Below are 26,386 nucleotides of genomic sequence, written 5' to 3' on the forward strand. Positions count from 1 at the left end.
AGAACCTCAAGTCTTACATACTAACCCAGAATTTGAATCATAAGACCAAGGAAAACCTGTGATACAAACCCATCCTACTATACAGTGACATTTAGTAGTAGTAGCAGTATAGGATTTATAGATGCAGAACTGGCTCAAGATTGTCTCTAACAGCTGGTCTTGATAACATTCTTTTAATATAAAATCAGGTACTTGGTATTGAAAACTGATCAGAAAAATAAGCGATTATGAAGCACACGTTTTACATTGTATTCAATTAAATACAGAATACATTAAAAACACTTTTCAAATAAATTTATGAACCTTAAAAAGAAACATAATCTTCTTCCTGTATCTACTGTCTCTGCAGTAAGCCATCGATTACAATGAACCAATTCAGGCTACAATGAAACTCGTTCAAAAGCCAAACACTTCACTTCTAGGAAATCAAATGGTTTGGAACATGAACTATGAGAATGATCAGACAAGAGCATCCTACATGTTTGATTATGTGATAAAGCTCAAGTGTAAATTACCTTAAGTGGAGGTGAAGAGTCACTTGATAAAGTGACCAAAATGTCTGCAGAGCACAGGTCTTTGTTTTTACAATACTGTGAACAGCGGTAGCGCTGACACCTGTCACCACTGTACAATGACTGTCATTTACACGTACGAACAACGTGCACAATCTTACACATTCCTTTATTATTATTATTTAGTGTTCTGTCTTACGACAGGTCCATTGCTCTGCCCAAAAAGAGCTCTCCAGTTTTCCCTATTCTCGGCTTCTCGTTTTAATTCCTGGAACGTCATCTTCTTTCCTTGTTTCAGATCGTCGGTTAGCTGTATCAGTCTTCTTCCCAGTCCTCGCTTTCCTTCAACCTGGCCTTCGGTGATATCACTCAGTAACCCATTCCTTCTCATAATATGTCCCAGCCAGTTAGCTTTCCTTCGTGTAATCGCCTGCAGAATGTTTCTTTGCTCGTTGACTCTCCTCAATACTTCTTCGTTGGTCACTCGATCCGTCCACCTGATCTTCTCTATTCTTCTCCAACACCACATTTCAAAACTCTCCAGGTATTTCTGTTCCTTCTTCCTGAGTGTCCAAGTCTTCCTTTATGGCAGTCTAAGTCACACACCTTCGGAGGTCTCGCAGTTGGTTCACACACAACCTGACAAAAGAGAAATCACATACTAATTACAGTATACATACGGTACTAGAATATATTTTCACTTTGTTACAATCTCAGTAAAGGGAATCTCAGTAGTAAATATGGTGTTTAATGACTGAATTCATTAACTCTGACTCCAAGTCTTCTCATTAGCTAAGTGCGTAATCCTACAGAATTGACACACTTTCAGTTGCCTCTTGCTGTAACCAATAACAATGCACTGTGCATCTTGTTTCAATTGCCAGGACCTATTCCATTTTAAGTACACTAATAATACAACAATAAACTGATAACTAGTAGGTACTGCTGTATTACTGAACATTACATTTTGAAACTGTAAATTTCATGAAAAATATTTAATAAGTAGTAGTAGTAGTACACAGTTTTAAACAAAAATTTAATGAAAATTCAATGATATGTGTTAACTCCATTAATTGCAATAATAGTTTCGTAGTATTTTCATATAATACAAAATTAATACCATTTTATAGTGATTCAAAGTCCTATAATAACAATTGAATGAAATAAAATACAGCAAAATTCCGATTCTACACAGTATCAAAACCAGAAAACATCGTTCTCACTGCTGTGAAAACCTTTCATCTCACATGGTGGTATTTTATGTTAAACACAAAATAAAAATATTCTTTATCCTATTAAATACAAGGTATTAAAATACTGTACTACTGAACAAACTATATATCTTGAGCAGTAAGGTAACTGCAGGGTGGCTGTTGCAAATTCAAAACCTAGCAATGGTTTTCACGAAACCATCTGGGCACACGCAAGAATAGCCTAGCTCTGTGTGGCTCCGGCTCGATCCCAGCGGACAAAGAGTTGAATTGTGGCACAGGGATCGATAACATGGATTACTCACTGTAAGTTTAAACAACATTCAGTCTTTGTGGAACGCTATTTACAACAGTAGTACATGACGAGACAAATATAAACGGTTGTTGAGAGGAAGCAGTCACGACTTACATTATAGCACCAGTATGAATGATGACATCTGTCAGTATTAATTAATTTCAGATTCTGATTAGAATATTAAGCATACTCTATGTATATGTCATCAGGCACCAATTTTTGTTATGATTTACAATCATTTGTCTGGTTTAACAGACATCCAAAAATCCTATCCAATTATAAATGCTATATAATATGTTCAAAAAGTTTTGCACCTGCAAGAACCAGTTACAGGTATAGCAAATTAAAGCATATTTTTTTAAAAAATGGCTGTCCATTTCAAATATAGGAATACAGCATTTAAACCAGAGGTTATCAACCCACAGCCCCCCTGATGTGTTTTGTACAACCCATATGCATTTTTGTGATCTTCTGGTTTTTATCAGTCTGTATGATAAAACTGGTTACAACCAAGATTAAATACTTAGCCGAATACAACTGTTGACTTATTGGCTACATGAAATGCACAGCGAATTTTGTGATTGGTAATAACAGTGGCTACATCACAGTACTTGCATGATGGTGGCCCATGTAACATCATCATTTCCTTGTACTATTAACTTCCAAAGACAAAGTAAACATAGCAAATAGACACATACATCTTTTATATAGGGGCTTCACATATGAAGGCATGCCTTCAGTGCACTGCTGACATTACTTGTCCAGTTTGAAGCAAACAATCTCAAACGTCATTTTATTAAAAGATATAAAAGCACGGGAAATAGAAAAGTTATTCAGAAATATGTTTTGTGCCTTAATGTCCAAGTGCTTAAATTGTGTTGTTAATTCTGTTTCCATGGATGAAAGTACAGATGCTACAGACACTGCACAGTTAGCCATTTTTCCTTGTTGGGTTGAGGGAAATATTCAAATCATGGCAGAACTGGCTGCGTTAGTCCCCCTTAGGGACACTTCACAGACACTGCTTTGCAGAACACCTTGAAGACATGTCATGTCTGCCCTACCTACATTTCAGTTCAGTTCAAACCTTATTTCTCTATACCCCTGCTAACCTTTAATATATAACAAATCTTGTTGGCACTATGAACTCTCTCCGGGTCACAATTGAAATCGCGTGAAATGCTGCTACAATGCCAAACATCCAATACTAATTTATATTTATTTTAATAAATGTGACACAGACACACGAAGTGAGCACATGCTGTTGGAAAAATGGCGCCGATAGACTTGCTCGACGCAGGGTTGCCACAAACCTCCAATTTGTAAAAACAACGCAATATCTGTGAAGCGCAATAAAATGAGGCAAGCCTGTATATAAAAGAAACATAATAAAAAGTTTCGAGAGAAAGTAATTTAATTAATGACTGCAACTTGTATTTTAAAAAAATTCAACTCTTTGGTAATTAGAAAGATATGTAAAATGCTAAATGTAGGAAATAAAGGATAAGTTGTGTCTGTGACTACAATTCATTCCATGAGAGCGTACTTTAGGCTCTAGGATTAGCCCCATGCATTGTAGACGTATAGCACCGGCTGGAGGATCGTAGCTTCACACTGTAGTTGCTTTACATCTTGGGGAGAGAGATACCAATATCCACCGTAGATAAGACTGGGTGGCCCCAGAACCATTCTGCAAATCGTGGCGAAGAGCAATATATGAAACAAAATATCTCCAAACTATTTCTTATAGTAGAATTTGTGTGCTGAACTGTCATCCTAAATCATGAGCCTTGTGGGAGAAAATCAATCTATTTATCTCCCAGGTAGAGACTGTGCTTAGAAACTTAGTGTTCATTCGTTTGTTTTCTCAAACAATAAGGATGTCTGATGCACTATTCAGTCCCTGTGTAAAGGTATGTCAGATCACCACGTCTAAACTTGTTCAGTTTAGAGATGATGTTTGTCTGGTATGTGCTAACATACAGGTTGTATTCAAACACTTCCACTTTGTAAGGTTTCTCCTCTGTAAAAGTAAAAAGAATTTACATTTTTCTGATGTCAGACATGATGAGTGCTACACAAGTAAGAATTAAGAAGTATATTTATGCTATGGAGAATAGTATTACATTCACTGAAGTAACATTTTGAATAGAAAGTAATGTACCAGCTTGCTTTCTGAGTCTTTAAAGAAGAATCATTCATAACTTAATAAATATATCTTAGTTTGCTCACACTAATGGCCAAAAGCAAGAAACTTAAAACAATCGAAAGCAGCTCCAAGGAACTACAAATCTGTCGCAATAAATAACGTAAAGTAAATTAAGCCATTACTTTGATTGAAGATGGCTGTCTTCTGGGTTGATGCGCCATGTAGTCTGGTTGACGCGATCACCATAATGATGGAGGCAACAAGGACCTCTGAAACGTCGGAAACCTTCTACCAGACAACACGGCGCAACAACCCAGAAGACAGCCATATTCACACTCGCTACCATAAAAATCACAAATCCTACATAAATTAGATCCTTTGGAATCCTGTCACGATACTCAAGACTTACTATGTGGGAATCTTCTGATGATGTGACGATCTTGTCCACTGAGATCTACACTTTCTATAGTACATGCTTAGGGATCAGTCCAATATAGTCTTCTAGGTGGGTAGTCTACTGCAGGTCCAGTTGGCCACTGTTCCATTGTATCCACAAGTGAATGACGCCCAGTTCCATCCATATACGCTGAATCAATACGACCATTCACACCGGAACATAAGCCTATGAGAAATAACAGAAAAATTCTGTATTCATAGTTGGCACATATCCTGCCACTGTATAATGACTGTAGGGTGAGACGGGACCAAGCTGAAAATCCTGAAGATAACAGACCACTAAAAAATGAACAAATAAAGTTGCAGTCTTGAACAAGATATTGTGTGGTGTAGTGAAAGGGTTTTCCCAGCCTGCTAGAGTCATTCAACTTCAGTAGTGAAGAGAAAAATGCAAGGAAACTCCAAATAGACCTGCTATAAACAAGCTGGTTGCTTAGATTGAAACGACTGGGACCATTATCAAGAAGATTTGTGTGTGTACACACAAACACAAAGGCATCCAAAACACCAGAAAATATTGCACGTTGTTCATAGTCTTTCTCGACAAATTAAGACAATTATCAATATAAAGGATTTGAGGTTCTCATCATGACATATTAAGATGACTGTCTTCTGGGATGTAGCACTGTGTAGTCTGGTATATCAGTCAGCATCTACCAGACTACACGGTACAACCCAGAAGACAGCCATCTTCATGCTCACTGCCATGAGACTCTGAAATCCTACTTTTTTCAATCAACATTTCCATGACCAATTTCTGAATAATCAGTTTCCTGCACGTTTTTCTTATGGCTGGTACTGGCCAGTGTACTCTTCAAAACTCAACCCATATGCAATTTCTTCTTATAATACTGTTTACAGGAATAATCCGCAACACAACTCAAGATCTGAAGCCGCTATCGGCACCGATGAACAAGCTTCGGTTGGCGTAATGCAACAGTACCAAAGACAACTGCAGTTTTATAAACTGACGGTGCACGTACCAAAATTTTTTTCATTTGACTTTCACTCTCGAGGCTGCTGTGTTCAGGAACATGAAACGTGATTATGTTTGTCACATAATTTTGCTAAATATATGCAACTAGAAGTCCAGCATCTTTTGGAAACAACCAGAACAAATGGTTCAGTGTTTAGCATTTAATGAACTTATGCAACAGTAATGCTGTAAAGTCAGTCTTCAAGAATATTATAATGAAGCGTGAGATTCTGTTGCCTTCACTAGAGTTTCACACTTTACAGTGAATCAATAACTAATTAATCTATGTGGTAGAAATCACCGATCAAGTCAGTTTGAGGGCCCACAACGATGTCATGAGGTCGATCCAGCTCGGTGTGTACGAGTGTACGTTTCTTATCTCCAGTTAATTCAGAGACCATAATCACATCAAGTCCTGCATCTACCCAATACACACGCATGCCCACCCAGTTCAAAGCAAGCCCCTGTGGGTCTACCAAGTTTGATGCCTGAAAATAAACATATACATTCACTTCTGAAATGGCTGATCGAGAGACGGACGGATTCAAAACATTCTATACCATTTGCAGAGGTGTGAAATGATATCCCACTGCTTTGATTGTTGAAACATATTCGAGACAAAAATTCAGAATGAGCAACACAATGAGAAATTCAGAGCCCTCTGTGCAGACAACATACTGCTCAGAATTTTTCAAAACCTAAGAAAGTTGGACTTAGTTACATTTCTGTCACTATAAAATGTTGGTGTCATGTATTCAAGAAATGCCTGTTTCAATAAAATTGTAGTTGTAATAAATATGCAAACTAACGTCATTAATGTGATAACCAAGAACGATAAATTGGTTATGTGACTGGCTACTGGCTATCCTCCCAAGTGAGGCAAGGCCTTTCCTGTTTGCAACCACCTGCAGAATGGCTCAAGCTAACCACTCACCACATTTAGTGACCTGGTGCCAAAATATTAGATTACTTCTCAACTCCCACATCTTCATTGCATGGTGCTTAGATTTACGAGAAACTTTAACTTCTTTAAAGTTTGTTGGGAGATGATATTTTTATAATTACCTTCATTATATTGAGATACAGTTGTGTAATATAGGGAAGGCAGAGGAAAAAGTCTCTCAAAGATATATCTTTGCAATGTAAAACAAAATTACAAGGCTGTCAATTTCGGAATTCTAACCCTGGAGAAACTTCAGAAAATAATGAAAACCTACAGTCGGGTTAGCTTCTGGATTCAAGTCCCAAATAAAGATGGTTTCTGTAGCTCGCGAACTAAACGCAATAGAAGAATGGTATCACGACAAAAGTCTGCGTTTCGATAAGATTACAGACACCAAAACCACCTCCAACAACAATAATAAAATAAACAAAAGTAAAAACAACAATGTCTGTAGGCATAGCAGCAATAGCCATAACAATGACCACTTGGACCACTGTTGCTGAAAAATGTGAGACATGGATGAGCATGCTACAGCGTACCATTCAAATTTCAGGCTACAAAGTTTCACATCTGTTTAAATTTCATGTAAGTTTCAGAAAAGTATCAGATCCTTAAAACACTCATCTCGCTGCACTCTCCGCGACTGGGTTTGATTCGATGTTGAGGACAAATCATAGAAATAAGACCTCCTGATCATCTTGCCGTGGTGGTCAGACCAGAATGTAGTTGGCTTTGTTAGATCCCATAATATATCCACTGACTCCACTTTTTGACCACGGTCATTAAATGATTTGCTAAGGGCATTAATTACAGAGTTTTCACCAGGTCTCTTAGATCCATTTCAGCAGCAACAATGAAGTGGGCAGGTTTTTCCCCGGAAAGTGCAAACATTAAACATGAATTTGACGTAAGATGTGTCAGTCTTCATTTGCCTACATTTGGAAAGAATGAAAAATGACATGTACGTATACATCAGAATTACCTGCAGAAAATCAAAATCTTTTTTACATGTACATATCCTCCTCTGGTAGAGTTAGAAACCAAGTTTTACACCCATACAGAACTACAAGTAAAATGTTAGTTTCACATATTTTAGTTAACTTGTATTTAGACAGGATGGAAAAGAAGATTTTTTTAATAAAGTTATATCTGATGAATAAAAATACAAGTGGATACGTTAAGAGAGCACAGAAGCTGTCATCAGCAATCTATTAGACAAATCATGATGCCCCTCAGCCCTAAAATATTTCTGCGTTTGTCTCGACAGAAATGAGGTCTTGAAGACCTGATATTGAACTAAATGTTACCTCTCGCTAAACAAGTCCTGTTCCTCGATGTTCCTTCCCCTACGAAACCTGGAGCGCAGTGGCAAGAAAAGTTTCCTCCCTTCTTTTCTACACATCTCTGTGAACAGGTTCCAAAATAACATGGTGGTAGAATGCAGTCTTCTTCATCAGAACCATCTCCAGAGTCATTAGATCCATCACAGCGGAATTTGCTGCTAACGCAGTTCTTGTCAGCACACTTGAATTGATCAGTACCACAGTGGCCAGACTGTCGACCTGCAAACAAATGACCATGTAGCTTGCAAAGATTCTACACAGATTCGTATGTGATCCTTAACTAAGTGTAGCAGGCACATAAACAGAAATGACGAAAATTTCTTCAAACTTATGTCTCCCTGCCCCCTATAAAAAAGATAAAGGAAAAAAACAATATAATTCGGTTCAAAATACGTACAATACCTTTAAATACTTATGTGATAAAGATTTCTCCATCAAGAAATACAAATATAAGTTTGTATGATGTAAAACTTTCATGGCAACTAAGTATAATGAATTCTTCTCAGGCTACCGGCCATGTCAGGTCCCCAGGGTACTGAACTCCATACCCTCTGGATTAGGATGAGTGCTACACAAGTAAGAATTAAGAAGTATATTTATGCTATGGAGAATAGTATTACATTCACTGAAGTAACATTTTGAATAGAAAGTAATGTACCAGCTTGCTTTCTGAGTCTTTAAAGAAGAATCATTCATATATCTTAGTTTGCTCACACTTATGTTTTTGAACTCTATAGATGTAAAACGACAAATCCAGAGCGAAATGTGCAGATTAGTTTCACACTAATGGCCAAAAGCAAGAAACTTAAAAAACAATCGAAAGCAGCTCCAAGGAACTACAGATCTGTCGCAATAAACAACGTAAAGTAAGATATTGTAGATGCGTCATATTGTGATTTATTTAAATAGTATTAAAAATATATTAAAATTAGCCGTCAATCACAATATAAAATAATTAAAAGATTAAAATATCATTTTACGTTCCTTATCGAGTACTCGATTTACATGTGGAACATATACGACATGTTTCGACTATATATAGTCATCATCAGGTGTTATGTTATAAATCAGTAAATCATTAAAAAATCAGTAAAAATCAGTAATTCAGTTGAAAAGTTTATAACATAACACCTGATGATGGCTATATATAGTCGAAACATGTCGTATATGTTCCACATGTAAATCGAGTACTCAATAAGGAACGTAAAATGATATTTTAATCTTTTAATTATTTTATATTGTGATTGACGGCTAATTTTAATATATTTTTAATACTATTTAACGTAAAGTAAATTAAACCATTCATTTGATTGAAGATAGCTGTCTTCTGGGTTGACGCGCCATGTAGTCTGGTTGACGCGATCACCATAATGATGGAGGCAACAAGGACCTCTGAAACGTCCGAAACCTTCTACCAGACAACACGGCGCAACAACCCAGAAGACAGCCATATTCACACTCGCTACCATAAGAATCACAAATCCTACATAAATTAGATCCTTTGGAATCCTGTCACGATACTCAAGACTTACTATGTGGGAATCTTCTGATGATGTGACGATCTTGTCCACTGAGATCTACACTTTCTATAGTACATGCTTAGGGATCAGTCCAATATAGTCTTCTAGGTGGGTAGTCTACTGCAGGTCCAGTTGGCCACTGTTCCATTGTATCCACAAGTGAATGACGCCCAGTTCCATCCATATACGCTGAATCAATACGACCATTCACACCGGAACATAAGCCTATGATAAATAACAGAAAAATTCTGTATTCATAGTTGGCACATATCCTGCCACTGTAAGCTGAAAATCCTGAAGACAACAGACCACTAAAAAATGAACAAATAAAGTTGCAGTCTTGAACAAGATATTGTGTGGTGTAGTGAAAGGGTTTTCCCAGCCTGCTAGAGTCGTTCAACTTCAGTAGTGAAGAGAAAAATGCAAGGAAACTCCAAATAGACCTGCTATAAACAAGCTGGTTGCTTAGATTGAAACGCCTGGGACCATTATCAAGAAGATTTGTGTGTGTACACACAAACACAAAGGCATCCAAAACACCAGAAAATATTGCACGTTGTTCATAGTCTTTCTCGACAAATTAAGACAATTATCAATATAAAGGATTTGAGGTTCTCATCATGACATATTAAGATGACTGTCTTCTGGGATGTAGCACTGTGTAGTCTGGTATATCAGTCAGCATCTACCAGACTACACGGTACTACAACCCAGAAGACAGCCATCTTCATGCTCACTGCCATGAGACTCTGAAATCCTACTTTTTTTCAATCAACATTTCCATGACCAATTTCTGAATAATCAGTTTCCTGCACGTTTTTCTTATGGCTGGTACTGGCCAGTGTACTCTTCAAAACTCAAACCATGCAATTTCTTCTTATAATGCTGTTTACAGGAATAATCCGCAACACAACTCAAGATCTGAAGCTGCTATCGGCACCGATGAACAAGCTTCGGTTGGCGTAATGCAACAGTACCAAAGACAACTGCAGTTTTATAAACTGACGGTGCACGTACCAAAATTGTTTTCATTTGACTTTCACTCTCGAGGCTGCTGTGTTCAGGAACATGAAACGTGATTATGTTTGTCACATAATTTGGTAAATATATGCAATTAGAAGTCCAGCATCTTTTGGAAACAACCCGAACAAATGGTTCAGTGTTTAGCATTTAATGAACTTATGCAACAGTAATGCTGTAAAGTCAGTCTTCAAGAATGTTATAAAGAAGCGTGAGATTCTGCTGCCTTCACTAGAGTTTCACACTTTACAGTGCATCATTAACTAATTAATCTATGTGGTAGAAATCACCGATCAAGTCACGTGTGTAAAACACACAACTTTACCCAGTTTGACGGCCCACAACGATGTCATGAGGTCGATCCAGCTCGGTGTGTACGAGTGTACGTTTCTTATCTCCAGTTAATTCAGAGACCATAATCACATCAAGTCCTGCATCTACCTAATACACACGCATGCCCACCCAGTTCAAAGCAATGCCCCTGTGGGTCTACCAAGTTTGATGCCTGAAAACAAACATATACATTCACTTCTGAAATGGCTGATCAGGAGACGGATGGATTCAAAACATTCTATACCATTTGCAGGTAAATGAATTCCCACTGCTTGGATTGTTGAAACATATTCGAGACAAAAATTCAGAATGAGCAACACAATGAGAAATTCGGAGCCCTCTGTGCAAGCAACATACTGCTCAGATTTTTCAAAACCTAAGAAAGTTGGACTTAGTTAAATTTCTGTCACTATAAAATGTTGGTGTCATGTATTCAAGAAATGCCTGTTTCAATAAAATGTAGTTGTAATAAATATACAAACTAACGTCATTAATGTGATAACCAAGAACGATAAATTGGTTATGTGACTGGCTACTGGCTATCCTCCCAAGTGAGGCAAGGCCTTTCCTGTTTGCAACCACCTGCAGAATGGCTTAAGCTAACCACTCACCACATTTAGTGACCTGGTGCCAAAATATTAGATTACTTCTCAACTCCCACATCTTCATTGCATGGTGCTTAGATTTACGAGAAACTTTAACTTCTTTAAAGTTTGTTGGGAGATGATATTTTTATAATTACCTTCATTATATTGAGATACAGTTGTGTAATATAGGGAAGGCAGAGGAAAAAGTCTCTCAAAGATATATCTTTGCAATGTAAAACAAAATTACAAGGCTGTCAATTTCGGAATTCTAACCCTGGAGAAACTTCAGAAAATAATGAAAACCTACAGTCGGGATAGCTTCTGGATTCAAGTCCCAATAAAGATGGTTTCTGTAGCTCGTGAACTAAACCCAATAGAAGAATGGTACCATGACAAAAGTCTGCGTTTCGATAAGATTACAGACACCAAAACCACCTCCAACAACAATAATAAAATAAACAAAAGTAAAAACAACAATGTCTGTAGGCATAGCAGCAATAGCCATAACAATGACCACTTGGACCATTGTTGCTGAAAAATGTGAGACATGGATGAGCATGCTACAGCGTACCATTCAAATTTCAGGCTACAAAGTTTCACATCTGTTTAAATTTCATGTAAGTTTCAGAAAAGTATCAGATCCTTAAAACACTTGCTCATCGCCTACCACAATGATCAAGTCATCTCGCTGCACTCTCCGCGACTGGGTTTGATTTGATGTTGAGGACAGATCATAGAAATAAGACCTCCTGATCTTCTTGCCGTGGTGGTCAGACCAGAATGTAGTTGGCTTTGTTAGATCCCATAATATATCCACTGACTCCACTTTTTGACCACGGTCATTAAATGATTTGCTAAGGGCATAGATTAGAGAGTTTTCACCAGGTTTGTACGTATTCAAGTCTCTTAGATCCATTTCACCAGCAACAATGAAGTGGGCAGGTTTTCCTGGAAAGCGCAAACATTAAACATGAATTTGACGTAAGATGTGTCAGTCTTCATTTGCCTACATTTGGAAACAATGAAAAATTACATGTACGTATACATCAGAATTACCTGCAGAAAATCAAAATCTTTTTTACATGTACATATCCTCCTCTGGTAGAGTTAGAAACCAAGTTTTACACCCATACAGAACTACAAGTAAAATGTTAGTTTCACATACTTTAGTTAACTTGTATTTAGATAGGATGAAAAAGAAGATTTTTTAATAAAGTTATATCTGATGAATAAAAATACAAGGGGATAAGTTAAGAGAGCACAGAAGCTGTCATCAGCAATCAATTAGAAAAATCATGATGCCCCTCAGCCCTAAAATATTTCTGCGTTTGTCTCGACAGAAATGAGGTCTTGAAGACCTGATATTGAACTAAATGTTACCTCTCGCAAAACAAGTCCTGCTCCTCGATGTTCCTTCCCCTACGAAACCTGGAGCGCAGTGGCAAGAAAAGTTTCCTCCCTTCTTTTCTACACATCTCTGTGAACAGGTTCCAAAATAACATGGTGGTAGAATGCAGTCTTCTTCATCAGAACCATCTCCAGAGTCATTAGATCCATCACAGCGGAATTTGCTGCTAACGTAGTTCTTTTTGGCACACTTGAATTGATCAGTACCACAGTGGCCAGACTGTCGACCTGCAAACAAATGACCATGTAGCTTGCAAAGATTCTACACAGATTCGTATGTGATCCTTAACTAAGTGTAGCAGGCACATAAACAGAAATGACGAAAATTTCTTCAAACTTATGTTCCCTGCTCCCTATAAAAAGAGAATAAATAAAACAGACAAAAGATAAAGGAAAAAACAATATAATTCGGTTCAAAATACGTACAATACCTTTAAATACTTATGTGATAAAGCTTTCTCTATCAAGAAATACAAATATAAGTTTGTATGATGTAAAACTTTCATGGCAACTAAGTATAATGAATTCTTCTCAGGCTACCGGCCATGTCAGGTCCCCAGGGTACTGAACTCCATACCCTCTGGATTAGGATGAAGATGGTTCTTGAAACCCAACACAGCTGGTAGCCAGAGAGGAATTTATTGTACACATAGTTTTTCCTTGTAGAAATTAGTCTCACCTGCTTCATTTTGATAAATGGAAGAAGTCTATACTCTTAATCTGTAGCTCTCATATAAAAATAACTGAATACATTTTCCTGTTTTAAATTTTCATATGTAAATTTATAAAAGTAATTAATGTTTCTACACATTATTTTCTCTTTCTGTGCGCACACATATATATATATATATAACAACTAACCAACTACCGAACTCCATGAAACAGAGTCCTCTTGTTGACAAACTATTGGTATGCTCAAGAAATTTCAGACCCTTATGGAAGCTGAAGATTCGCTACTGTCTTGACAACAGTCTACTATCAGTCGCTGTCAAAAAAGAAAATATAATGGTAATTTTTTCATAATTTCTAGTGTGACCTAAAAGGAATATAATAGCCAATCTTTACAGTATCACCCAAGCACCAACAAAATAAAAAAAGCTATGGATATCGTATCACTTACTGGTGTAACTCGTCATACTGAAGATGGCTGACTTCCGGGTTGTAGCACTGCATAGTTTGGTAAAAGTTTACCAGCGTTTCAGAGATCCTTGATGTCTCCATCATCATGGCAAGGAGTAAGCCAAGTTGCTCTTGGTCCTGACGATGGGGGCAGCAAACACCTCTGAAATGTTGGCGAACTTCAGACATTTCCTTTCAAATATCTCCCCAGTCTGTCCAGTACATGCAACTGTAAAAAAACAAAATTGTTTTTACACAAGGGAACTCATAATAAGCCAAAAAAAAATCATATTTCTTATTCTAATTCCAGAGGAAGGTACAATTCCCATTAAAAATATGACAATTAAGATATAAGTTGTTTACATGAAAGTAAGGATCATGTCTGCTGGCAGGCTTTAGTGTTGTTGGTGTTGGACCTGCAAGTTCTGATACCAGTGAGTTAGTTAGATAGTATATACGAGGGTCGCTCATTAAGTAATGCCCCACATTTTTTTTCTCAGCCAATAATGAAGATAGAAAAGTGTACTTTTACATGCTTGAGATTTGATGTTTCCCGCGTTCGTGTACGGAGTTTCAAATGATTCCAACCGATAGCGGAGCTGTAGTGAACTGTTAAAATGGCGTCTGTGAACGACTCTCGTTACAAGCAACGAGCTGTAATTGAATTCCTTGTTGCTGAAAAAGAAACGGTGGTGAACATTCATAAACGTTTGTGTGCTGTGTATGGAAGCTGTGCAGTCGATAGGAGCACCGTTGGTCGCTGGGCTAAGAGAGTTAAAGCTTCAGGAAGTGAAGAAACCGAGCTCCGTGATCTGCCGCGCTCTGGGCGTCCTGCCACAGCCACCACTCCAGACATGTTGAACCGCGCGGATGCCATTATTCGTGAGGATCGGCGCATCACAACTCGACAATTGGCCCAACAGCTTTCAGTCAGCAATGGAAGTGTGATTGCAATTATCCAGGCTCTCGCATATTCGAAGGTGTGCGCAAGATGGGTTCCACGAAGTCTCACAGCAGACCACAGGATTCAAAGGAAAACGATTTCTTCTGAATTGTTGGAGCGTTTTGATGCTGAGGGAGAGGTCTTTCTGTCCCGGATCATTACAGGTGACGAAACCTGGATACACCACTTTGAGCCAGAGACAAAAAGGCAGTCAATGGAGTGGCATCATCCTCAATCACCGAGAAAGAAGAAATTCAAGACAACTCCCTCCGCCGGAAAAGTCATGATGACTGTCTTTTGGGACAGTGATGGGGTCATTCTTGTGGATGTGATGCCAAGAGGTGCGACCATCAATTCAGACGCGTACATCAGGACCCTGAAAACCCTCAAGAAGCGTTTTCGACGAGTTCGGCCTCACAAGCATCCAGCAGAAATTTTGCTCCTGCACGACAATGCACGCCCTCACACAAGTCTGAGAACCCGGGAAGAAATCACCAAATTGGGTTGGACGGTGCTACCCCATCCACCCTACAGTCCAGATCTGGCACCCTCCGACTTCCATCTCTTTGGGCCACTTAAAGATGCTATCCGCGGAACAAGATTTGAAGATGACGAGAGCGTGATTCAAGCAGTGAGGACATGGCTACGTGCACAGGACAAGAGCTGGTACCGGCAAGGCATGCATGCACTTGTTCCACGCTGGCGTAAAACCGTACAAGTTGATGGGGACTATGTGGAAAAATAGTATGTGTAAAGGAAACATTGATTTATATTGTCACTAAATTTGAGCCATCTTGAATAAATATGTTCTGAGGAAAAAAATGTGGGGCATTACTTAATGAGCGACCCTCGTATATAAGAAGTATGCTATTTAACTCATGCAACTTACAACACTGTTTCTACTCCAGTAGTTTATAAGCTCTATACCAATAAAACATTTCTGATGAGAAACCATCTACATTTGAGTTCACGTAACAAACCTGAAGGCAACAAAAATTAGCAACCCTGAAATACCTTTTTGCATAAGATATGCAGCTACAAAGATTACGAACTGTTTTGTGACCATTTTTCTCATGTATTTGAATTATGATATGCCGCAGACCTCAAGCTTTCCAACATACCACAGCACATGAAAACAGTTTCGAGGTCTCCGCCCCACTCTCCAATTAAAACCATTCTTGCCCGCCGGTTATTGGCCTACCTGCAGACATAGGTCGATATCTGCACACACTGCACATTTAATCCTACTTCCTGTAATATCATCCTGACAATAAGTACAATTGTATTTTGCATATAAATCTGAAATGCAAGCACAATTATATATCAATTTACTTTATCTGCAAATACATATATTTTAAAGTACCCTTTCTCACGAAACGTAGCCGCCAAGTTGTGACGTCACAGCCAAAGCCCACTAAACGCGAATGCCTGATCGGTAACACCAGTGGTACAAACCTCTCAAAAATCATTACCATATACACACTGGTGAGAAGCCTTTTGAATGCAATTGTGTAATGCAAAGTTCTCACGCAGTGCATCGTACAACACACATGGAAATGAAACAGTACAAATGTGATAAGGCGATGTTTGCAACAAGAACTTTTCAAGTAATGATGATTTGAAGAAACATTATCGCACTCATACTGAAGTGAAGATTTACAAATGTGAAGTATGCAATAAACATTTCTCACAGAAAGAAAATCTTGTAATTCACAGTTTTATCCATACAGGTAAAAATCTTACACTTGTGAAATATGTAATAGAAGTATTTCTCAGGGTGGACATCTCAACGCACACAAACGCATACACACAGGGGAAGAAACCATATAATTGTGATGTGTGCAATAAGTAGTTTCCAGTGCGAGAAAAACTGAGAAGGCATTATGGTATCCACACGGGGAGAAACCATATGGTTGTGTTGGTTGTGATTGAAGCTTCACAGAACTTGTCAACCTTAAAAGTCATCTTTCTTGTGTGCATACTGGAGAAATACCAAGTAGTGGAGAAGTGATGGAGTGAATAATTTAAACTTCAAGGATTTTGTTTATGTTGTAAATATTACCCGTGAGATTTTTGCTACAATGTGGCAAGTCAGTGTTTGGAAAATAGCTTATTTTCTGTGTGTTTATATCATCAGATAAAAATACATAATGAGCTATGCAGCGTTGTGGTACGTACGCACATGTACAGAGAAGTCCTGTCAGAAGGCTATAGCCTTCAGAAAGAAAATAGCATGGGGTTCAAGATGTCCACCATGGATTGCACTTTGTGACTTTGCAGCAGCTATTAAAACCAGTGTTGTACAACATTCCGATATTTTTTGTTTAATAATGTGAAGTATTGTGTGACAAAAGTTGAAGGAATTCTGTTATTTTTATATCATCATCCAGGATATCAGCAACTCCTTGAAATATCTTCTTGTTACCTAAATTGTTAGGATACCCAGCTCATAATCTGTAGAATTCAGTTTTGTTAATTTGCATTCTACATCTTCAGGTGTGTCTTGTAACATATTAACAATGAAGTTTAGAAAGTCAGTATATTGGAAAGTGTACTCCTTTCCAAAATCTTTTCGGAAGCTTTATATCCTAGAATGCCAGTTAGAGAAAGGAAAATCCCTGTAACAAGGTCAAAGGATTTTTTATGGTAGATGAAGGTCCATATAGTGTCAATCAAGCTATGGCAAATTTTAATGTTAATTATACAGTTAGTAAAAATAGATTTACAGGCAATGATAATACAAACCGACCGGTTATCTTAAAAGACAGTTTGAGTGTCATACCAAGTGATAATGTAATTCCTCAAAAGATCCAAATGAATACTAATGTAAGTGAAGTTGATAGTACTATAGCAAATATTTTGAGTCAGGTTATATTAAATACATTTTTGAAAGTCTTCCATCAGAATATTAGAGGATTGAGAAATAAAATTAATGAACTTTATTGTCACTTACTACATGATCTACCACATATTATGTGCTTGTCTGAACATCATCTTGGAGATTCAGAACTCCAACTGATACATTTAAATGACTACTCATTAGGTGCTAAATATTGTAGGAATTTTTTTCAAAAAGGAGGTGTAAGTATATTTGTATATAGAAATTTAAAATTTAAGACCATAAATTTAGAAGAATTTACTGTAGACAAGGACATCGAAGCGTGTGCAATTCAGCTGACTAAGAACTTACCAGGAACAAAAAAAAATTGTATACTAACTATTTACAGATCTCCTATGGGTAATTTTACAAATTTCCTGGAAAGATTAGATATGATTCTACAGAAATTATATCATGAGAGATATAATATAATTATATGTGGTGATATAAATGTAAATTATTTAAATGATGATAACAGAAAGAAGCAACTTGATGCTGTCCTACAATCATATAATCTTACTAGTATTGTAACATTCCCCACTAGAGTTGGCATCTCCTCATGCACTGTAATTGATAATTTTTTCATTGATATAAACAGTATTGGAAAATATGAGATATACCCCTCTATAAATGGTCTATCAGATCATGATGCCCAAGTATTAATACTTCATAAGGCACAGGAACAGGGAAAAGGATATCATACTTATATAAAGCGGTTAATAAATAACGATACTATAACAGATTTTCAATTAAAACTAAGTCAGGAAACATGGGAATTAGTTTTTGATGAAAATGATATTAATAATAGTTTTAACACATTTTTAAATATTTTCTTAAAAATTTACTATTCCAGCTTCCCTTTGACACAGATAAAATGTAAACAGAAAAATAATTCTTGGATTACACCAGGAATATTAATGTCCTGTAAACATAAACGAGAACTTTGTAATAAATTAAGGAATAATAAGGATCCTACTCTTAAAACTTATTACAGAAATTACTCTAAAATATTGACCACAGTTATAAAAAAGGAAAAAAATGGAGTATGATAAATGCATTCTAAATTCTGATAATAAAATTAAAACTACTTGGGGTATTATAAATAAAGAAGCAGGTAGAAATACAAATAGAGTTGAAATAAAAACACTAAAAATTGATGGTAAGAAGTTCAATAACCAACAAACTATTGCTGAAAAATTTAATAATTATTTTGTTAACATTGCAGAGAATATACAACTACAAGATATTAATAATCCTGTAATTGCAAATGATATTAATGATGATGAAAATTATATTCATTTCATGAACCAAGCTTTTTCTAATCCATACCCAAATATGAATTCCAAATGCTGTACGAACAAAGAAATAAAAAAAATAATAAAATCCCTTAAACTAAAAAATTTGCATGGATATGATGAGATATCACCTATGATTTCAAAAATAAGCTCGTCATTTATAAGTTCACCTATAAATTATATATGCAATAAAATGTTAAGGAGAGGAGTATTTCCGGATAGATTAAAATATGCATTAATAAAACCATTATATAAGAATGGTGATATATATGATGTGTCTAATTATAGACCTATATCACTTTTAACATCTTTTTCAAAAATATTTGAAACTATAATGTACTCAAGAATTTTGGATCATCTCAATAAATATAATATTTTAAGTACTGAACAATATGGATTTAGGAAAGGATTAAAAACAGATAATGCAATCTATAAATTGACTACAGAGATTTTAAATGCCATGAATAACAAACAAATAGTGGGAGGCATCTTCTGTGATTTGGAAAAAGCTTTTGATTGCGTTGATCATGAAATTTTGTTATTTAAGCTTAAATTTTATGGTATCAATGGGAAAGATCACGCACTTTATGAATCTTACTTAAATAACAGATACATTAGAACAGTATTACATACTAATGACAGTAACAATACAGCCTCGGATTGGCTTAAAGTTAGTTATGGAGTTCCACAAGGGTCTATATTGGGACCTTTGTTGTTTCTTTTATACATAAATGATTTATCCAATATAATAACTAAATTTGCTACACCTATAATTTTTGCTGATGATACTAGCATCTTATTTTCTCATTCTAATACAAACGACTTTAATAAACACATTCATGCAACATTTGAAAATATAAATAGATGGTTTAGAATGAACAGATTATCACTAAACGTTAATAAGACACATTATATTAATTTTAAAATTAAGAGAAAAATGTCAGATACTGTCACAATAAGTTATAATAATAAATTCATTAATAATATCTTCTGTACTAAATTCTTGGGAATTATGATTGATGGTGCATTAACTTGGAAGAATCATATTGATCTACTCATTAAAAAATTGAGCAAGGCTTACTATGTAATTAGAAATATGAAACCATATATGTCTACTTCAATACTAAAGGCAATTTATTATGCTTTTTTTCATTCGTTAATGAGCTATGGCATCATTTTCTGGGGAAATTCATCTCGTAGTTACACTATTTTTCTCCTTCAGAAAAAGGCAATTAGAACAATGATGGGATGTAGCAATAGAGTATCGTGTAGAAATATATTCAAAGAATTAGATATCTTACCGTTGGCATCACAATATATATTTTCTTTATCATTGTTTGTATTACAAAACAAAACTCTTTTTCCATCAAACATTGACTCTCATACTATTGATACTAGACAGAGACAAAATTTGTATCTACCCCAAGCCAATTTAACTATTCATCAGAAAGGAGTTCACTATGCGGGTATAAAGATATTTAATAAATTACCCACAGAGGTTAAGAATACCTCAAATAATTTTAAAAAGTTCAAGGTTGCATTAAGGCATTTCTTAATTACTCACTCGTTTTACACTGTGGATGAGTACTTAATTGGATAACTATTGTAATAAAAATACTAATTATATTGTCTTGAATTTAGTACGCTGCTTGTCTAGATGTAATTCTTTAATGTATGTATTTTATGCTTTTATACTTGAGTTTGTGACATGTTCTATATCCACTATTGGATTTCTGGAACTTGTAAATAAATAAATAAATAAATAAAAATAAATTCTGCTAGGAGACTTCAATGCCAAAATTGGTCAGGAGGATATGTTCAAACCAACTATAGGGAGTGAGAGTTTACATGAATTTAGTAATTACACTGAGGTGAGATTAGTGAACTTTGCCACATCCAAAAATCTGATTGTCAATAGCACAACATTCTCACATCTTTATATCCATAAGCACACTTGGATGTCCCCTGATGGGATCACCCATAAATTAATTGATCACGTTTTGATCGATCAGAGGAAACAAAAATCGTAGACATGCGATCTTATAGGGGAGCGGACTGTGACACTGACCATTATTTAATGATAGCAAACAGGCGGGGAAGATATACAGGATTGAGAAATTCGGGGTCAAAAGACTGAGTGATGTAGAAACTAAGCAAGAGTATCATTTAAAATTTCTGCAATCCCAGAGAACGTTGAAGATAATACAGAGAACGGGGAAGTAGGTGTCAATAATATACAGGAATTCAACTACACAGTAAATTATTTACTCAAATTAGGAAACTAAAATAAAAAATGTAGTGTTTTCGAGAGGGAGCATATTTGTTGAAGATCTATTTATTGCTACACATACTTTCAGGATGCTATATCAAGTGGAGCTGCTACTACTATCCCATATTGTTACTGTTAATTATAGGAAACTGGGGTGGCCTCAACTGACATAACATTAATATTGAATTTTGTCAGATTAGTTGCCTGATTCAAAAGTTTAAAAGTGTTAGGAATGGACATATAAAGACAGCATAATAATGTGATTTTTTTCTTAAGAAAGTAAAGCAAGCTCACTTGGCATTAAATTTTAAGTACATTTATTCTGGTCCCTCATCACTATAATGGAACTTTAAAGTAATCACATTACTGTGTACAAGAGTTGATCAGCACCTGTCAGGGTCCAGATTTCCCTCCAGCCACCTGAAGCTGGAGAAATCTCCTCGGGTCATTATGCTGACATAGGCATGTGGCACAGTAACAGTGCACAGCTGTCTAGTGGCAGGTGTCGGTATGACCCCCACTTTCCATCACTGTATACATTCATAACAAGATCTTTAATGGGCGTGCTGATGTATCCAGAATAAAATAACACCTGAAAATATATACAAAATGTTTCAGAGATCTCATACTGAAATATACCTTCTGCTTGTTCACTTATATATTTAAGTTTCCTTGGCTTACGAGTTCACAATACCTCAGATTGGAAGAAACACATTGAGTATATTATTATTCCCAAATTAAGCTCTGCGTGCCTTGCCATGAGAACAGTCATACCACCCATGACAATAGATACTTTAAAGCTAGTTTACTTTGCTTATTTCCACTCTGTGGTGTCTTATGGATTAATCTTTTGGGGGAATTCAACAGACAGTAATAAAGTTTTTTACATGCAAAAGAAAATAATTAGAATAATGGAAGGTGTCAAGAGCAGGGTTTATTGTAGAAAATTGTCTCGTAAATTTAATATACTTCCACTTGCAAGTGAATTCATACTCTGCTTGCTATAATTTGTGGTGGAAAAATTGGATAATCTTAAAAGAAATACAGATGTACATAATTTAAATACAAGACGTAAACATGACCTATGTGTGCCAAATGCTAACTTTACTAAATATCAGAAAGGGGTGTACTATACAGGTATCAAGTTGTTTAATAATCTTCCACCAACAATTAAAAGTCTAAATTATGATATAAAGGTATTCAAGCCTGCATTGAAAGGTTACCTCTTCACTCACTCTTACTATTCTGTAGACGCTTTCATCTCTGCTGAAAATCCATAAGCTTTATGTATATCTATAATCTATATGTAAAGTCACTTTTGTATTTCTATTTAAAATTCTCAGGTTATGTACATTGATATGTGAAACAAGTTCTTGTTATTGTGTCGAAAATACAGAAGTTTATGTATATTGAATGAAGTCCTGAGGTTTATGTATATTGCAGAAAATGACTTGTTCTCCATCCTTTGATTGAATCCTAAGAAGGATCTATGGAATGTAAATAAACTCTACGCTCTAACATACCTGAATACTGCACTTTCCTATCCAAGTCACAAACACTCCAGGTGCCTCATTCTGTCTGGTTCTTCACATCTCCAACTCCAAATAAGCTGCTTCCCCATCACGCACACAACTGATCTTCTGAAACACTGACATTCAGATAACTTTGTCTGCCATCTCTTGGTAATATTACTCCACACACTACAGATACACTTCACAAGAAAGTTGCCACTAAGCACATCCCCTGATCTCAAACTCCTCTTTCAGACAGACAAGGCACTCACACTGAATCTATAACAGTACACCTCCTCGGAAAGCAAGGAGATCACACGAGGGCCTGAGGTCTTCCTTGTGGCATTGTGAGGCATGCTACTAACTCGTGATACTTGGTCACTAGGAATCTAAAGTGGGCGACTGTGGTGTGGTGGCCACATAACCAACATTACAACCTGTAACCCTAGCTGATTACTTCTACCTTATCCACTGCGATAGGCTCTTACACAAACTTAAATAAACAGCTACTGCATTTCCACAAACAAGTCACAAAAACAGAGGCTGTCACCACGTGTCTGTGGGTCATCCCAACCGCATCGCCTGATGAGTTGTGTCCATCATGCACAATGCTCATGTCAGCTCCCGGAGCAAAGTCTTGCTACCTCCGTAGTAGTGATGGACTCGAAACTGCCTAACGGCTGAAGTATCCCATATGCTAGCATTCACGCCTACCTGAAACAAAACCATGTACAGAAATAAACATCCGCATTAAGGGACCAGTATTAATTCTTACTACGAAGGCACTCTACACCACATTAATGATCAACTGGCCAACTAAACCGACCTTCCATGCAACCAAAATATTTCTCACTTTACGTCCTTCACACAAAGATGACACACATCAATTCTAATAAAATCAAATTAACTTCCACGCCATGGCAATATATATATATATGACAGTGAATCTGCACTAGACTCGTAATGCAGCCCACGATCACGCCGACCGCAGAATTCGCCATTTTCCTCATACTCAGGGACGGCAACGTCGAAAAAAACAGCGAACACATCCCGCCACCGCTGAACTAGCGATATTCGATGATCGTTATATGTCCACCCTGACGAACTCCTCTGCCATCTAACGACAAAAGGGCTGAAGTAGATGTCCTACCTAGCACACTCCACTGCACTGCCGAACGAAATGCTGCCTGAAATACCACTCCACAAATTGTAAAATCATAAGCAGAAACGGGGTTGCTGGAAAGTACTTCCGTGACCGCCATTAGTTACATCTTAGCCCTTAAAAATGACAGGAACTACAAACAAATGAAGGCGAAACACGCCTACCGTCACCTATAAGAAACCAACTACCAAACATAATCATAACCTAAAATCATTTATGAAACCAACCACACGGAACAACACCTAGGATCGTAAAATACAGCTCAATCAACTTAGCACGAAGCACTATGAAACAAATAACACACATTTCGTAACTAGATCGCCTACATTCTGGCACACATTGCCTCTCGGTCACCCGAATTGTTACTGAACCCAGCGACGTTTCACACCCTGCTTAGATCAAAACCAGACACAAATCTTTAATACCTACACGACTATCTATAACACAAGACACCGAGTGAAAGCGTCCACTGCTAACCGTAGTCTCGGACACGAACTTCCACTCGTCAGACTTCATGTTGGTATGTAGACACTCAACACCTCACGCGGATTCAGCAGCGACATCTTCCCTGTTTATTCAATTCTTGGAACTAAATTTGCAGAAACTAATAAGATGAAACGCGGGCTGCGTCAATTAATCAGGCCAACCAACATCACATATAGAAAACCAACTACCAAACATTTCCATAACCTAAAAATCTTCCATCATTTCTGAAAACAGGTAGGATTTCGTAAAATACTGCACAATGAACTTAGCGCGAAGCATTCTTAAACGATTATTCCATATGTCGCCACGGGATTGTACTGCACGACTCTCTTTAGCACACCGACTGACTAAGCCCACTGCTAACCGTACTTACGAACACGAACTTCCCTTCGTAGACTTCACTTTGGCACTTGTAGCACTCAACACCTAATACGGACATTCCCTGCTCGATAATTTCTCACAACTAAATTTGCAGGAGGGCGTAGACCTTCTGCTTGTTCACTTATATATTTTAATTATATCCTTTTATTGAGACATGAATAATGCAGTCATTCGAACTGATGAATCTAATATGAATTATTCTAAGGCTCCTTATTATCATCATAATGTTACTAAATAAGTTTAATAAACATTAAAGTTCATTGTCTTCACACAAAAGGAACATGTATTTAATTCAACCTTTTGAAACTCCATGAAACAGAGTCTTTCTTCCAAGCTGATGGTCACTCAGCTAGTAAAGTAAGTCCCGCCTTTCAAGGAACCCAAAGGTTTGTTGCCAACTGGTCCTTATTGTGAGCCACAAGAATACAGTTCACAGCTTCCCATCCTATTCCAATAAGATGAACTTTAATATTATCATTTCAACTAAGCCTCCATCTCCCATGTGGTCTGACTGATTACATTTTTTTATCTGGATAAGTTTAAATGAATAACAATGAAGTGCCTGTTTCCATTTGTGATCCTTACAATTACTGATTCAGGATGCTAATCTACAGGTCATCCTCTCAACCACAATGCTGTAAAAGCTGGACCACATAGTATGTAACCACTAAACTCACTTCCAAACAAACATTTATTTTGACCTATCTAAAGAATTAAACAAAATTAAACTAACCAATTATAACTTTAAATTCATTACATAATTTCAGTGCCAATTCACAAAGTCTCTTGTTTTAATTTCATGCCAGAAAATCAGCTATCACTCCCAGAAAAGCAAGTAAGCTCTTATGCAACTGGGGAACGACAAAAATCAGCACATATTAAAAATTCTCTCTTTTTGATTCAGACAAAACTAAGTTACATTCATCTACAGAAAAGTTATGAATGGAAAACCCACACTTTAGGTGCTACAGCAAGAACAGGATATACAATAACAGAGTCATAGCTCTATACCCTTAACATGACAAACAATCAAACATGCAATATTTGAAAATGAATAAGAAAAGAGTGAACCAACTCAAATCAGCTAATCTTCAAGACAAAAATGTACATTATAACATTTTATCTAAACATGAACAATTATGCAAATTTAAGACAGGTTTTATTTCAACAAAAATTCTGATTGTGGACTTTATTGTAATAGTGAAACTGGCATATGTTCCAAGAATTTATAAATAAGAACAATACATTAAATAAATCACCATCTCAGATGGAAATTTTATTTTAAAACATAAAATAATATTTATAAGTCAAAGAGATTAAATATTGCACAAATGTTCAAATCTTAGAAATCAGGTGAAAACTTGTTAACATGTGGTACTTTGTTCACTGGCAGTAAAAAGGTTCAAGTAGGAGTCTCTAACCTTACAAAGTTGGTCTCTGGCTCCTTGCAGATACAGTTCATGAGACCCAAAATGCCATTGAGTGGTGTATCCTGAGCTACAAGGATAATGCGATGCTTAGTGTTGCTTTGGATGACAGTCTGCATTTGTGGCAGCCAATCATAGTTCTGGGCTGCAATGTAGATCACAA

General features: G+C 36.6%; 1 protein-coding gene and 1 long non-coding RNA gene across 19 annotated transcripts; one reads left to right on the forward strand and one right to left on the reverse strand.

Annotated features, from left to right (window-relative positions):
* Nucleotides 1-225: 225 nt before the first annotated feature.
* Nucleotides 226-26,358, reverse strand: LOC147871638 (low-density lipoprotein receptor-like). 18 transcript variants are annotated; one of them, XM_087360546.1, is made up of 12 exons: nt 24,355-26,355; nt 23,256-23,477; nt 22,780-22,904; nt 21,647-21,786; nt 13,873-14,100; nt 12,726-12,980; nt 12,013-12,293; nt 10,751-10,930; nt 9,418-9,630; nt 7,850-8,104; nt 4,577-4,789; nt 226-3,708 (listed from the first exon to the last, which is right to left on the reverse strand). In XM_087360546.1, exons 5-8 carry the CDS (start codon nt 13,886-13,888, stop codon nt 10,850-10,852), a joined length of 633 nt encoding a protein of 210 aa, XP_087216672.1. In that variant the 5' UTR covers nt 13,889-14,100; nt 21,647-21,786; nt 22,780-22,904; nt 23,256-23,477; nt 24,355-26,355; the 3' UTR covers nt 226-3,708; nt 4,577-4,789; nt 7,850-8,104; nt 9,418-9,630; nt 10,751-10,849. The 18 variants fall into 18 exon arrangements, with proteins under 18 accessions (XP_087216672.1, XP_087216673.1, XP_087216671.1 ...); XM_087360547.1 differs by lacking the exon at nt 10,751-10,930; XM_087360545.1 differs by having other exon boundaries at nt 9,418-10,930.
* Nucleotides 7,042-10,337, forward strand: LOC147871639 (uncharacterized). Its single transcript, XR_015538602.1, has 3 exons — nt 7,042-7,127; nt 8,623-8,751; nt 10,301-10,337. It is a non-coding gene; the product is annotated as an uncharacterized LOC147871639 (long non-coding RNA).
* Nucleotides 26,359-26,386: the final 28 nt, after the last annotated feature.

This window comes from Zootermopsis nevadensis, unplaced genomic scaffold, assembly GCF_977971745.1.
Source record: "Zootermopsis nevadensis isolate Lab colony 2312 unplaced genomic scaffold, Znev_1.0 Znev_ptg000045l, whole genome shotgun sequence".
NCBI lineage: Eukaryota > Metazoa > Arthropoda > Insecta > Blattodea > Termopsidae > Zootermopsis > Zootermopsis nevadensis.